We start from the raw sequence: 13,955 nt of genomic DNA, 5'->3' as shown, positions 1-13,955 counted from the left end.
CTGGGAAAAAGGGCTGAAAGATGGCAGAAGGAATTTAATGCAGAGAAGTGTGAGATGTTGCACATTGGGAGGACAAACCAGAGTAAAGTATTACACACAAAGTGGTAGGGGTCTGAGGTGTGCCATGGAATAAAGCAACCAGGGAAAAATGATCCATCATTCCTTGAAAGTAGACAGATAAGATCATAAAGAGATCTTTCAAAACATTTGCCTTCATAAATCAAGGCATTGAGTACAGGAATTGGGATATTATGGTAAGAGTTGCATAAGACGTTGGTGACGCCAAATTTAGGGTACTGGATGCAGTTTTGTCATGTATAATAAAGATGCCAGTAAGATTGAGAGATCAGATAAAAATTTACAAGGATGTTGCCAGGTCTTGAGGACATGAATTACAGGGAAAAGCTGAATAGGCGAGGACGTTATTCCCGAGAGTACAGGAGAATCGCCGGGGGGGCCGGGGGGGGGCGGATGTGATAGACATATACAAAATTACAAGGGATATAGATAGGGCAAAAGCAAACAGGCTTTTTCCACTTAGCTTGGGTGAGACTAGAACTAGAGGTCATGGGTTAATGGTGATAAGGGGGAAAGTTTAAGGGGAACATGAGGGGAATCTTCTTCACTCATAGGGTGGTGGCAGCATGGAATGAGCTGCCAATGGTGCACGTGGGTTCAATTTCAACATTCACAATTACAGGAATATGGACTTGAGGGGTATAGAGATCTACAGTCGAGGTGCACATCAGTGGAAAGGTGAGCCATTGGGTCTGATGCTGTTCTGCAGTGTTCTATGTCTCCAGGAGTGGGCCAGGAATTGGAGGATTGTTTAGACAAAGGACAGACAGTTTAACATCAGTAATGGGCAATTTATTAGAATGCTGAGTAACAGTATAAATCTTTATTTATGACAACAAAGTCGAAAACAATAAGCGTGGATTGATTTGTAGTAGCATGGTCTGAAAAGGTCCCATAAAGCAGTCTAGTCAATGAAGCAAAATTACTAGTGAGATCAGCACTAAAATTGGCTCCATATAGGAATCAAAGAGATTTGTTAACAGATATTCAGCAAGCCAGGCAGTATGTATGGAAAAGAGTAAGCAGTCGATGTTTTGGGCTGAGACCCATCATCAGGGTCTGATGAAGGGTCTCGGCCTGAAATGATAACTGCTCATTCTTTTCCGTAGATGCTGCCTGGCCTGCTGAGTTCCTCCAGCAATTTGTGTGTGTTGCTTTGTATCTCCAGCTTTTGCAGATTTTCTTGTGTTTGTTGACAGGCACTTCAGTGATAGTTAGGATTACAGTAGGGATGAGTAGAATCTTGCACAATCCATATGGAGAAGGGAAAGTGAAAAATAATGACAGAGGCTAGTAGGTGATAGGTGGAGGCAACAAAGGATTACAGATGATGGAATCTGATAGAAACAGAAGATGGTGCATGGATTCCATTATCAACACCCCTTTCTTGCCCTAGCCTGTCATTATTTCCACTCTTCCCTCCTCCATCACCAATTATTTCCTCTCATCTGGACCTATCTACTGCTTGCCAGCTTTTTCCCTCCCCTTTCTCTCACCTCTTTATGCTGGCCATTTTCCCTCTGCTCTTTCATTCTGGATCAACAGCCTTGACTCGAAGAATCAGCTGGCCATTTCCCTCTACAGATGCTGCCTGACTGACTTCTGCCAGCAATTTTTTTTTTTTTTTGTTCCAGATTTCAGCATCTGTAGCCTCTGTCTCTAAATTTCAAAGAATATTGCCAGGACTAGAAGACTAGCTATGAGGAAAGATTGGGCAGCCACGATCTTTTTTTGGAACAGGTGGGTGAGAAGAAATGTAATTAAGGTATATACAGATAAAACAGGAAAGAGCTATTTCCTATAATAGAGAGATCAAAAACTTTGGAAAGTAGATTTAATAAGTGAAAAAAAAATCACCGGAGGTTGATAAAGACTGGAACTTGCTGTCTGAAAGGATAGTAAATACTTCATCACATTTAAAACTTATAGGGCTATACATGAAAAATTGGAGTTTGCACTGAATGGTGGTATTAAACTGTGTAGCTCTTTTCATACAGACACAGACAAGAATGGCCTTTTTTGAATCAAATATTTTCAATAATTCTATCACTGTTTTTCCAGTAATTTGCTACCTAGGCCACCTTGCCATAAAAACTTTACGACTTCACTTATTTTTATAACTGTTTCAAATTTATCACATTGCTATCAAATTGAATAAAAAATTCTTCCCTATTATAATGCAAGGGGATTCTTTGCTATAAGATTACTAACTAAAATTGATGTTGTGGGGATGGACTCTCTCACGGTGGTGTCTGAAAAGAGGATGCTAAGTTGCATGCCATCTTGGTCAATGTCTCCCATCCACTACATAATGGAGTGGTTGGGCACAGGAGTACATTCAGCCAGAGACTCATTCCTCCGAGATGCAGCACAGAGCGTCATAGGAAGTCATTCCTGCCTGTGGCCATCAAACTTTACAACTCCTCCCTTGGAGGGTCAGACACCCTGAGCCGATAGGCTGGTCCTGGACTTATTTCATAATTTACTGGCATAATTTACATATTACTATTTAACTATTTATTACTATTTTCTATTACTATTCTATTACTACTTATTATTTCTATGACTATTACTATTTACTAATAGTAATATTACTATTACTATTTCTATTACTATTTATTATTTATGGTGCAACTGTAACGAAAACCATTTTCCCCTGGGATCAATAAACTATGACTATGAAACTTCCAATGCAGCAGTCCTAATATTGGAATTAACCCTATATAGTTTTCTCCTGTACTCCTAACATTAAACTTAGTATTATAGACTTTAATTTTGATTAGATTTTAGGGGCCACATTACACAATTTATAACATAATTTAAAAATTTGCAGAGGCGAGTTAACAAAAATGGTAAACATGCTTCACTGGGTTACAAGCACAGTTGGAACTATGCCATAAAATTCTATATTATTCTTACAATAGTCAAATTAGAGTTAAAAGCCAGATGTGTTGGAAACAAAATGAAGGTTATTCAGTAACTGAATGGGGAGTGAATCTTGGGCCGTAAACTTCATAGAGTTACAATTTCAGGTCAAACCTCACAATTATATTTACTCTTTCAAATGTTATCTGATAATTTTCTTTCGGAAGAATACAACCTTCCAGAAATAATACACATCTTCAAACTAAGTGTTTGATATTTCTTGGAATACTTTTATAATTTTCAATATTGCCCCATAATTAATGGATGAGCTGAACAAGGAGTGAAACAGAAGACAAATGAATATTCAAAAGATACAAGGTGCATAGAATATTAAATCAGAAAGATAAATAAGTTCAACGAGGGTAATAGGAACAGTCCAAACATTAATGAGGAAATTATTAAGAGTAATGAATATTTAGAACAAGTAGAAAGTTACATACAGTATATTAGCATTTTTTAAAAATAGGACTGCACTTTCAAAAATTTCTTGGATTACGTGACTGTTCTGCATTGTTTGAATATTCTGAGTAAACAGAAGGCAATACTTCAACTCAAGTCATTTTTTTAAAATAAGGAGTATTAGTATGTTACATGGTTGAACTTTGATCAACAAAGGAAGCTTCATTCTCCCCTACTATTTTTCTCATTTCAATTTTCCAGTGCTTACTTCTCACTTAATTTATCAAAGTGTGCTTGAATAAAATGACTGACATTCATTTATCTTCAAATAGGAAACCACTTACTTTTCCTCCTCCAGGTTGGTGTTTGATATTATCTGTGGATCCGATTTTTGATTTAACATTTTTTAGGTCTGGAGCTGGGGCACTAGTTGGTCGTGGTTGCTTTGGACCTGCTGCTACAGTGGGTTTTGAAGCTGTACGGGAAATGGGTGTCACTCTTTTTGCCTCAGAAGCAGCTGTTGTCTTCAGAGCCAGTGTTCTGGGTGCCCGAGAAGTGTTAGATGATGGTGTTCCAGGACTACTCACACCAAGAGGTGTGCTTGGCGTACTTGGGGTAGTGCCAGCACTCTTAATAGAGGCTGTAGAAGTAGTCTTTGGGCGACCCGTCTCACCTAAGATCAAAACAAGAAGAAAGCTATAATCTTGATAAAAATAAATTGTTTCTAGATTAGGTTGATCTAGTTATGTGTTGAACAATGACATTATTTTACAGTAATGAACAATGCATGACATCTAAATTAGCTAGATGCCTAAAAGTATAAAATAATACACTGCTCTTTCCTACTCCTCAAACATCTTTTCACAAATAAACATCTATCTGTCTCTTGAACTGACTCCATGAGCAGTTTAGGTTATACCACAGTTCTCAAACTGAGGATCCCCCCACTGGAAATCAGGTTTTTCATTTGTTATTGGTGTTTACTTACAAGGAAGCTTTACTTGCATCAAAAGCAAATGTCCAAAATAAAAGCACCAAATTTGTGGTCAACTGTTCAATGTAGCCTTGACTGCCAAGTGATCTGAATGGCATTGACATATATCCATATCAGATTAAAACTTGACTATGTGAGTTTATCTGTGGGTGAATGAATCAACAGATCAGAGCTCACAATTATCCCCAGTCCTTACCATTCAAATGATGTAGATGGAAGTTTAGTCCAAAGACAGGAAAAATGTAATTAGCTTTAGCATTGCTGACTCATGGGAAAGAGAGCAGAAAACCAACTCATGATCACAAAACCGGAACAATGATAGAATGTTCAAGTGCACTTGTTGGTTGAGGCCACAGCAACAACACACTCATCCCTCCCCACTGAACTCCCTCCGGGAACTTACCGCTGTTAAGTGGGACAAGTGCTACACCTAGACCCTACACCTCTTCCCTCAACACTATTCAGGGCCACAAACAGTCATTCCAGATGATGTGACCCTTCACCTGCAAGTTTGACAGGGTCATCTATTGTATCCACTGCTCCCGTTGTGGCCTCCTCTACATTGGTGAGACCCAATGTAGATTGGTGGACTGCTTTGTCAAGTACTTTACTCAGATTGGAGGAGCAACACCTCATATTCAGTCTGGGTACCCTCCAACCTGATGGAATGAGCATTTCTTTTGCTAACTTTCTGTAATTTCACCTTCCTTCTCTCTTTTTCCATTCCCCAATCTGGTACCCTTCTTGCCCCTTTCTCTTCTCCTCACTTGCCCATCACCTGTCTCTAGTGTCCTCTCCTTCCCTTTATCCTACTGTCCACTCTTTTCTCCTATCAGATTCCTTCTTCTTCTTTTGATCTTTACTTCTTCCGACTATCACCACCCAGCTTCTCACCATCACTCCCTCTTTACCCACCTATCTTCCCCCCTCACCTTGTTTCTCCTATCATTTGCCAGCATACGCTCCTTCCCATCCCCCACTTTCTTATTCAGGCTTCTTCACCTTCCTTTCCAGTCAACTGTTCATTGACTTGCTGAGTTGCTCCAGCGTCTCCTGTATGTTGCTCTGGATTTTCAGCATCCACCAAATCTCGTGTTTATGTCTTCCAAAATGCATCCTCTAATCACACACGAGGACTGCCAATATAAATGAAGTACTAGAAGACAACTGGTGCACATGTAACTACATCCCAAGCGAGAAAATTCAGGAGTGTGGAAAGATAGATAATTATGAGCTAATGCAAAACCATTGCTGTCAGTGATGGCCCGATGAAGTTGGGGATGGGGAGAGGAGGAGTATTGCAAAGAAAGTGAAATGCACAATAATACAAGGAGAAATAAAACAAACACTCATTACCCAAGGGAGACTTTGCAGACAGGGGCTTCCTGACTTCTGTAGATTTTGGTTCAGTTTTGATAGCTGAAAATAAAATGTTTAAAGAGTTATAATAATTTTACCAATTTAAGGTGCTAGCTCTAAACAGCCTCTCCCCACTCTAATAACCTTACAACTTTTTAAACATCTTTTTCCTTTGGCAGGAAAAACAAAACCTTTATAGATTTGGTTAAATGATCCTTGCTTAAAATTGCTCAGAGACTAGGCCTTACCCCATTTGTTACATGCTATAACTGCACGACCCAAGGCCAAAGAATTCCACAAAGAGCTCGTCACATATCAGCATTCTTGAGCCATAATTCTGGTCTTTCTGAAGGATGGGCTGAGCCAGCCTAAAAGATTTCATATTTGTATTTTGATATAAAATAGCTAATCCACACTGATCAGTTTGAGTGAGGAAACAAATGGTTTGAGACAGGCTCACAACTGGAAGTAATTTATTATTTCAAAATGTAATCAGGGAAAAAAAATTAAGTTTTGAACTCATTAGGTGAGGGCTATTGATATTCAGCATGGAACTATGCTCAACTCAAACACCCAATACATTTAAGGTCAAGTTTCAGAAGAACCAAGAAGTCAGCAAGAAGCTCTGTCTTCTCAAATATTTAGAAATGCTCATGCTATTAAGGATTTAAAAGTGTGTATACAAACCCCATTTCCAGAAAAGTTGGGATATTTTCCAAAATGCAATAAAAACAAAAATCTGTGATATGTTAATTCACGTGAACCTTTATTTAACTGGCAAAAGTACAAAGAAAAGATTTTCAATAGTTTTACTGACCAACTTAATTGTATTTTGTAAACATACACAAATTTAGAATTTGATGGCTGCAACACACTCAACAAAAGTTGGGACAGAGGCATGTTTACCATTGTGTTACATCATCTTTCCTTTTAATAACACTTCTTAATCATTTTGGAACTGAGGATACTAATTGCAGTAGATTTGCAATTGGAACTTTTGACCATTCTTGCTTGATATAAGATTTCAGCTGCTCAACGGTCCGTGGTCTCTGTTGTCTGATTCTCCTCTTCATGATGCGCCATACATTTTCAATAGGAGATAGATCTGGACTGGCAGCAGGCCAGTCAAGCACACGCACTCTGTGTCTACAAAGCCACGCTGTTGTAGCCTGTGCAGAATGTGGTCTGGCATTGTCCTGCTGAAATAAGCATGGACGTCCCGGGAAGAGACGTCATCTTGATGGCAACATATGTCTCTCTAAAATCCTAATATGCCTCAGAGTCAATGGTACCTTCACATACATGCAACTCACCCATGCCATGGGCACTGATGCACCCCCATACCATCACAGATGCTGGCTTTTGCACCTTTCACTGATAACAATCTGGATGGCCGTTTTCATCTTTGGAACTCGACACCCGTATTTTCCGAAAACTAGCTGAAATGTGGACTCATCTGACCACAGCACACGGTTCCACAGTCTTTCGGTCCATCTGCGATGAGCTTGGGCCCACAGAACTCGCCGGCATTTCTGCATAGAGTTGATGTATGGCTTCCTCCTTGCGTAATACAGTTTCAGGTTGCATTTCTGGATGCAGCGACGGACTGTGTTGAGTGACAATGGTTTTCCAAAGTACTCCCCAGCCCAGGTGGCTATAATTGTCACAGTAGCATGACGGTTTCTTAGGCAGTGCCGCCTGAGAGCTCGAAGATCACGCGCATTCAACAGTGGTTTCCAACCTTGTCCTTTACGCACTGAGATGTCTCTGAATTCCCTGAATCTTTTCACAATATTATGTACTGTAGATGTTGAAAGACCTAAATTCTCTGCAATCTTGCATTGAGAAATGTTCCCTTTGAACTGACTAACAATTCTCTCACGAATTTTGGCACAAAGGGGTGAGCCACGACCCATCCTTGCTTGCAAAGACTGAGCCTTTGATGGATGCTACTTTTATACCCAGTCATGATACCTCACCTGCTACCAATTAGCCTGCTTAATGTGGAGTCTTCCAAACCGGTGTTACTTGAATATTCTGTGCACTTTTCAATCTTATTTTAACTCTGTCCCAACTTTTGTTGAGTGTGTTGCAGCCATCAAATTCTAAATTTGTGTATGTTTACAAAATACAATTAAGTTGGTCAGTAAAACTATTGAAAATTTTTTCTTTGTACTTTTGTCAGTTAAATAAAGGTTCATGTGAATTAACATATCACAGACTTTTGTTTTTATTGCATTTTGGAAAATATCCCAACTTTTCTGGAAATGGGGTTTATATTTTATTTAGATATATTTCAGTTAGCACAACTAATTAAACAAAAAAAATCATAGGAGGAGGAAATTATCATCTATCCTCACACAATGGCAAGTAAGAACCCACAACATACAAGGTTATAAAGTCATTAGCTAACTAACATAGTGTACTATCCCTTCCAATACCCCTTACATGAAAATATTGTAACGTACATGTTGGTCTTCTAGGGGTAGAGGCTGTGGTATTTCTTGGAGTTGACCCAGCAGTAGCTGCTACCTTTTGTACTGATGTTGTACTGCTCTTAACAGTAATGTTACTGGGTGTTTTTGTCACACCTGCAGATGGTGGTCTAGATGAAGGGGGCTTTGTTGGACTCTTTGACTCAGTTGCCTGTAAAAATAAAGAAAACAAGATGTATGGCAACTGTTACGTAGCATCAGAATGCAAGGAAATAGCGCCAACTCTGATGACAAAACAGATGTATTCAACGTGTACAGAATCTCAATACATCTCTCAAGCACATAAAAATAGTTCATTAACTATTAAACACTTTCAAGAATAATGGACAATTTAAAATAAATGTTGCAGTCAATTTGCATACATTAGGAACCAACAAACCAATGAGACAGCAAGTTACACTTCTTTTTGCTCTTAAGACTCTACAGAGGAAGTGAAAATTATGGAATCTCTGTATTAGAAATCAACAAAGATTTAATGGGTGCAAAGGCCAGGATTCTATGGTGATGCTATTTGAAGGATTAATGAACAAGAAACCTGTTAATCTTTCTTGAATATTAACATCCATGCAAACCCTAGCTCAGGAAGGAGAACATTGACTTAAGAATGACTTGAAAGATAGCTGCACAAATATTAATGCACTATAGCATCTCTTACCTTCTTAAAATGGAAATCTCAATTATATTACACTGATTTATATTACACTGTCATCTATTTAAATTACATTTGTCAAAAAGCCCATATTCCTGACACACCTTCAAAACTCCTTGGCTATTACTGGCAGGATTTATGACAGTGAGGAGCCATGCTTAACTATTTTTTGAATACTTCCCACTGCAGTTTCCAGCCGAGTCAAGGATCAACTTTATTCACCATATATATTTACATAAATTAGGAAATTGGGTTAATTAAATTAACAATCTTACTGAAGTTCAATCTTTACTCTTTTTCAGAACAATGCCTAAATTCTTATTAGTATTTTTCCCATTGATGGCTCTTCCCTTAGACCAAGTCCAGAACTGTCTGATCAAGCTGCATGCAGATTTTAAATGACTATAATTTTACAGGATTAACTCTAAGATGGTTAAAACCTCCCTTTATTATTGATTAATTTCTGTACTAGTCAGAAATGTGCACACATATTTGCCCTTTTACCTTCCCCTAATATACCTCAGCAGCATGCTTGCCCTTGTTTGGTTCAGTTGAATGTTAATATCTTCATTTCTTGATCTAAATAATATAATTCCTTCTCATAGTTGTAATAGTTTGGTAAACCAATATTGCTATGTCAGCTTTCTTTCCCATTTCCTTTTTATCTAAAACCCTGTATCCAAAATATTGAGCTGCCAATTCGACTGTTCTTAAAAAACTAACTGGGTTTCCAACTGAGCCAATTTGGTATACTGGCAAGTTACACAAAGCACAATATTATAGATTAATTTTCAATTCCAGTGATGCTAATTATAGCTGACGCATTACGGCTGGCTTATGAGCTGCAGAAGAAGAGCAACCTGCTGGTGACAAAGTCATACAGTGGAAAATGACCCTTCAACCTTATCTGTGCCAACCAAAGTGCCTAATTGAGCTAGACCTTTTCAACTTGTGTTTGGCCCACTTCCCTCTAAACTTTTCCTCTCCCTGTACCGTTCTAAATGTCTTTTAAACATTGTGAATGTTCCTGCCTCCACCACTTCTTCTGGTAGCGTAAAGTTCATAAGTACATTTACTATCAAAGTATATATACGATGTACAATCTTGAGATTTGTCTACTAACAGTTTGTGTGAAAAACTTGCCGTTTGGGTCATCTTTAAATCTTTCCCCACTCACTTTAAACCTACACCCTCTAGTTCTGACTTACCTATCCTAAGAAAAAATCTGTGACCATCCACTTTATCTATGCCTCTCATGATAACATAAATCTTTATAAGCTCATCCTTCAATGCTTCAAAGAAAGTGGTCTCAGCCCATCCAATCTCTCCTAATAACTCAATCCCCGAGTCCCGGCAACATTTTTGTGAATCTTCTCTACATCCTCTCTAGCTTAATCACACCTTCCTTTAATATGTCCAGATCTGCACATGATACTCCAAGTGTGGTCTCATCAATGTCTTGTACTACCATAATATGACATTCCTACTCTTGTATTTAGTGCCCTGATCGATGAAGGCATGTTCAATTTGCCTTCTTCAGCTTACTGTCTAATTATGTCACCACTTTCAGGAAACTCTGTTGTGGATCTACAGGGCCTTACCATTCACTGTGTATGCCCTACCCCAAGTTAATTTCCCTAAATGTATTACTTCACATTTGCCTGAACTGAATTCCAAGAGCCATGCCTTTGCCCATTTTCCCAACAGATCTGGATCCTGTTGTAACTTTAGATAACATTCTTCACTAAACCACCACACCATCTATTTTGGTGTCATCACAAACCTTACCTCAGCTTGTCCTTACAGCCCTTCTTTAAGGTACAGCATTAACCACCCTCCAATCTTACGCTACATCACCTGGCTAATGAAGATTAAAAAAATCACACCCAGGACTTCAGCAATTTATTTCCTTGCCTCCCACAATATCCTACGATGGACCTGGCCAGGTCCTGAGGATTTATCAACTTTTATGCACCTCAATACTGCCATCACATCCTCTTTCAAAAAGTTGATATGTTTCAGGACATCACTGTTATTTTTCTTGAACTCTGTAACTTCCATATCCTTCTCCAAAGTATAGCTGAGAAATCACAAACAAGAGAAAATCTGTAGCTACTGCAACTCCAAGCAACACACATAAAATGCTAGAGGAATAAGCTTGTAAAGATTTGGCCTGCTGGGTTCCTCCAGCAATTTGTGTGTTACAACTGAGAAGTATTCATTTTAGACCTTCCCATTCTCTTGTGGCCTCACACACAGATAATCACACTGATCCCTACTGGGACCTACTCTTTCCCTTGTTACCTTTTTGCTCTTTATATGGGATCTTTTAGGATTCTCCTTTACTTTATCTGCCAAGGATGTCTCAAATTCTCTTACTGTCCTCCCAATTTCCTTCTTAAATGCACTCCTACTAGGATTCCATCTGCTTATACCCAATACATACCTCCTCCTTTTTCCTGACTGGAGCCTCAAGATTCCTTGTCAACCAGGGTTCCCTTATCCTGACAGTCCTGCACTTTACTCCAGAAGGAACATGTTGGCACTGAATTATCCTTATATGATTTTTAAAGCCTCCCATTTGCCACCCCATCCCCTTCTACCTGCTAACACCCCCTATCAATCAACCTTTTCAAGTTCCTGTCTAATGCCTTCAAAATTAGCCAAGCTCCAATGTAGGATTTTAATTTACCTAGTTTTATCTATTTAAAACCTATAGAATTATGGTCACTGGTCCCAAAGCGCACCCCCACTGACACATCAGCAACTCGCCCTGCGTCATTTCTAAAGAGGTTGAGTGTCAGGCCCTTCTAGTAGGGCTATCTACATATTGCTGGAGTTCTTGGTTCTGTTCACTGATTTTGAGAATTTAGTTGTGACTTAAGCATGATTGAATACAATTATTCATAGTTGCTGTTTCAAACAGAAGCACTCTTGCTGTGTTCAAAACGAAAATTCAATCAGCTCTATCAACTGGACAAGGACATGACCTTCCTATGAGCGAAAATGCTTTCTACATAAGTTTGTGTCATCCAAGACCTGGTCTTTTCCAAGTCTGATATTTGCAAAACATTTCCTATCAGCAACACAAAAATACTATTTTACATGAGTTAAGCTTATAATTCTTTTATTTTTCCTGCATGAAGCCCAGTACACAGACACTCCAACCCTCACTATTCTCCTAACTCACCATGTTCAGTGTTTAACATCTTCTCTAGCCCATCCTTTCCTGACTTAGACTGAGGCTATGTACCCAGACCTGAGCTTAAGAAAGCATGCTCTCCACCACAAGAAATGTTTACTTTCTAGTACTGTATTTCCCCTCTAAACCTAGTATTCTTTCCAAATATTTCCCTTCCATTAAACTTTTCACAAAGCCATTTTCTTCTATCTTCCATATCTAAATATTTCAAGGATAATGTTTCCTCCCTTTTCTTCAAACTGCCCTAATGGCTGCATATCAGCGAAGAACTTAATCAAACACACAAAGCTAAACAGCCAGAAACTTCATAACTGTTTTTTTTAATGTCATGGCAATTTAAAATCAGAGAAAGTTACAGGATGGAAGAAAGCCACATGGTCCATGCTGGGTCTCTGCAAGAGCCAACTCATCTTGGGATACCATGGACCTTAAGCTTCTGGACCAGCCTACTGAGCATGGCCTTATGCCTTATTTTAGTCTACACAGATGATACCTATCATCCTGTTTTCAATCTTAATTACCTGCTCAAAGTATTTAATCTAATTAATGTGGCAGTAATTCCCCAATAAGACCATACAGATTTTCCCTGATCAGCTCTCACCTTTCCAAAGGTACATACAGTAAACCCTAACTCTCGGGATCTTCTCCATTAGTAGCACAAGGCTCACCAACATGTAGTCACCAGGCTCAATCCTGCTGCCCTTAAGTAAAGGAACACTAACTTTAAAACTCGTCTTCTGGAACCTCATCTGTGTCTAACAAAAACACGTACACTCATTTGGCTCTAGTGCTTCCCAGCACAAACTGGAATAGTTCTCATCCAGCCTAGGGGGTTGCCCATAACATCCTCAATCTCCTCATTCTGAACATTTATCTGCACCAGATCATCCCTGCCTGAACCCACTTTCCTCCACTTACTTCTCCACATTGTACAGATCTACATATTGATTTCTCATTTGGTCTATAAAGGGCTTACTCCAGTCCTAACTAATAACAGAAAAATTAATTCTCCTGTTCATCCTCTACAACCCTTCAATTTGTTCTCTTTTAACCACTTGTACTTTTCCCTTTCCAATGTCAAAACTGAATCTGTCTTTGCTAATCCCATAACCACCCACTTCCCCATCAACGCTATTTATTGAGTATATAAAAAAATGTTTTCCCATGTGTCATTTTAGGTTCTTTTGCCCATTACCTTCACCCTATGGTTGCTAATTCTTAACCCTACTGCCAATGGAAACATCTAAAGATGCCGACAGTCCTGAGTGTTTTCAGTATTTTCTGTTCTTCAGATTTCTTGCATATGCACTTCTGATTTTCATTTACTCTTTCTTAGATATCTACTATTGCACAATGAGAATGGCTATTGCGGTAAACAAAATAACAAAAGACAAATGCATTAAATCAAGAGCTGTTACTGAGATAAAACAGATGTTTTTATTCTTTTCAGGGAGTTCCTCAGGATAATTTACTGCCACTCCAGTTTTATAAGATAGCTGATGAAGTCAATGTAGGACCCCCACAGAGAGGATAAGTGGTGTCCAAAAGGGTGGGCTAAAAGATACCATGCAAAGTGGTAAATTCCTTCTGCTGTTTATTCTGGGGTTCCATGTGGTCCCAGTGCGTGGCTTAGTGCTAATCCAAATACTCCATTTCCACCTTAACAAATCACTGGTCATAGATTCTCAGGAGGAAATGGGGAAGTTTCATTTTTTACCTCTCCGTGGCTTCGGGAACAACCTTGAGTCAACGACTTTTTCCGGTGGCAGTGCTTGGAATAGACCACTCTGTAAGCTTGGTGTCAGCAGTGCAAACAACACGACCTGCCTGGCTGAAAGCTCTACTATTCCTCAA

General features: G+C 39.0%; 1 protein-coding gene across 5 annotated transcripts in view; it reads right to left on the bottom strand.

Moving 5' to 3' along the window:
- Positions 1-13,955, bottom strand: part of LOC140199015 (uncharacterized) — a 309,841-nt gene that overhangs the window by 43,058 nt on the left and 252,828 nt on the right. For all 5 annotated transcript variants that reach the window (XM_072260397.1, XM_072260427.1, XM_072260407.1 and 2 more), the window contains 3 exons: positions 8,224-8,401; positions 5,753-5,815; positions 3,747-4,075 (listed from right to left, as the gene is read on the bottom strand). In XM_072260397.1, coding sequence (XP_072116498.1) covers positions 3,747-4,075; positions 5,753-5,815; positions 8,224-8,401 — 570 coding nt within the window. The remainder of the gene's footprint in view (positions 1-3,746; positions 4,076-5,752; positions 5,816-8,223; positions 8,402-13,955) is intronic.

The sequence above is a fragment of the Mobula birostris genome, chromosome 1, assembly GCF_030028105.1.
Source record: "Mobula birostris isolate sMobBir1 chromosome 1, sMobBir1.hap1, whole genome shotgun sequence".
NCBI lineage: Eukaryota > Metazoa > Chordata > Chondrichthyes > Myliobatiformes > Myliobatidae > Mobula > Mobula birostris.
This window is presented reverse-complemented; position numbering and strand designations above follow the sequence as displayed.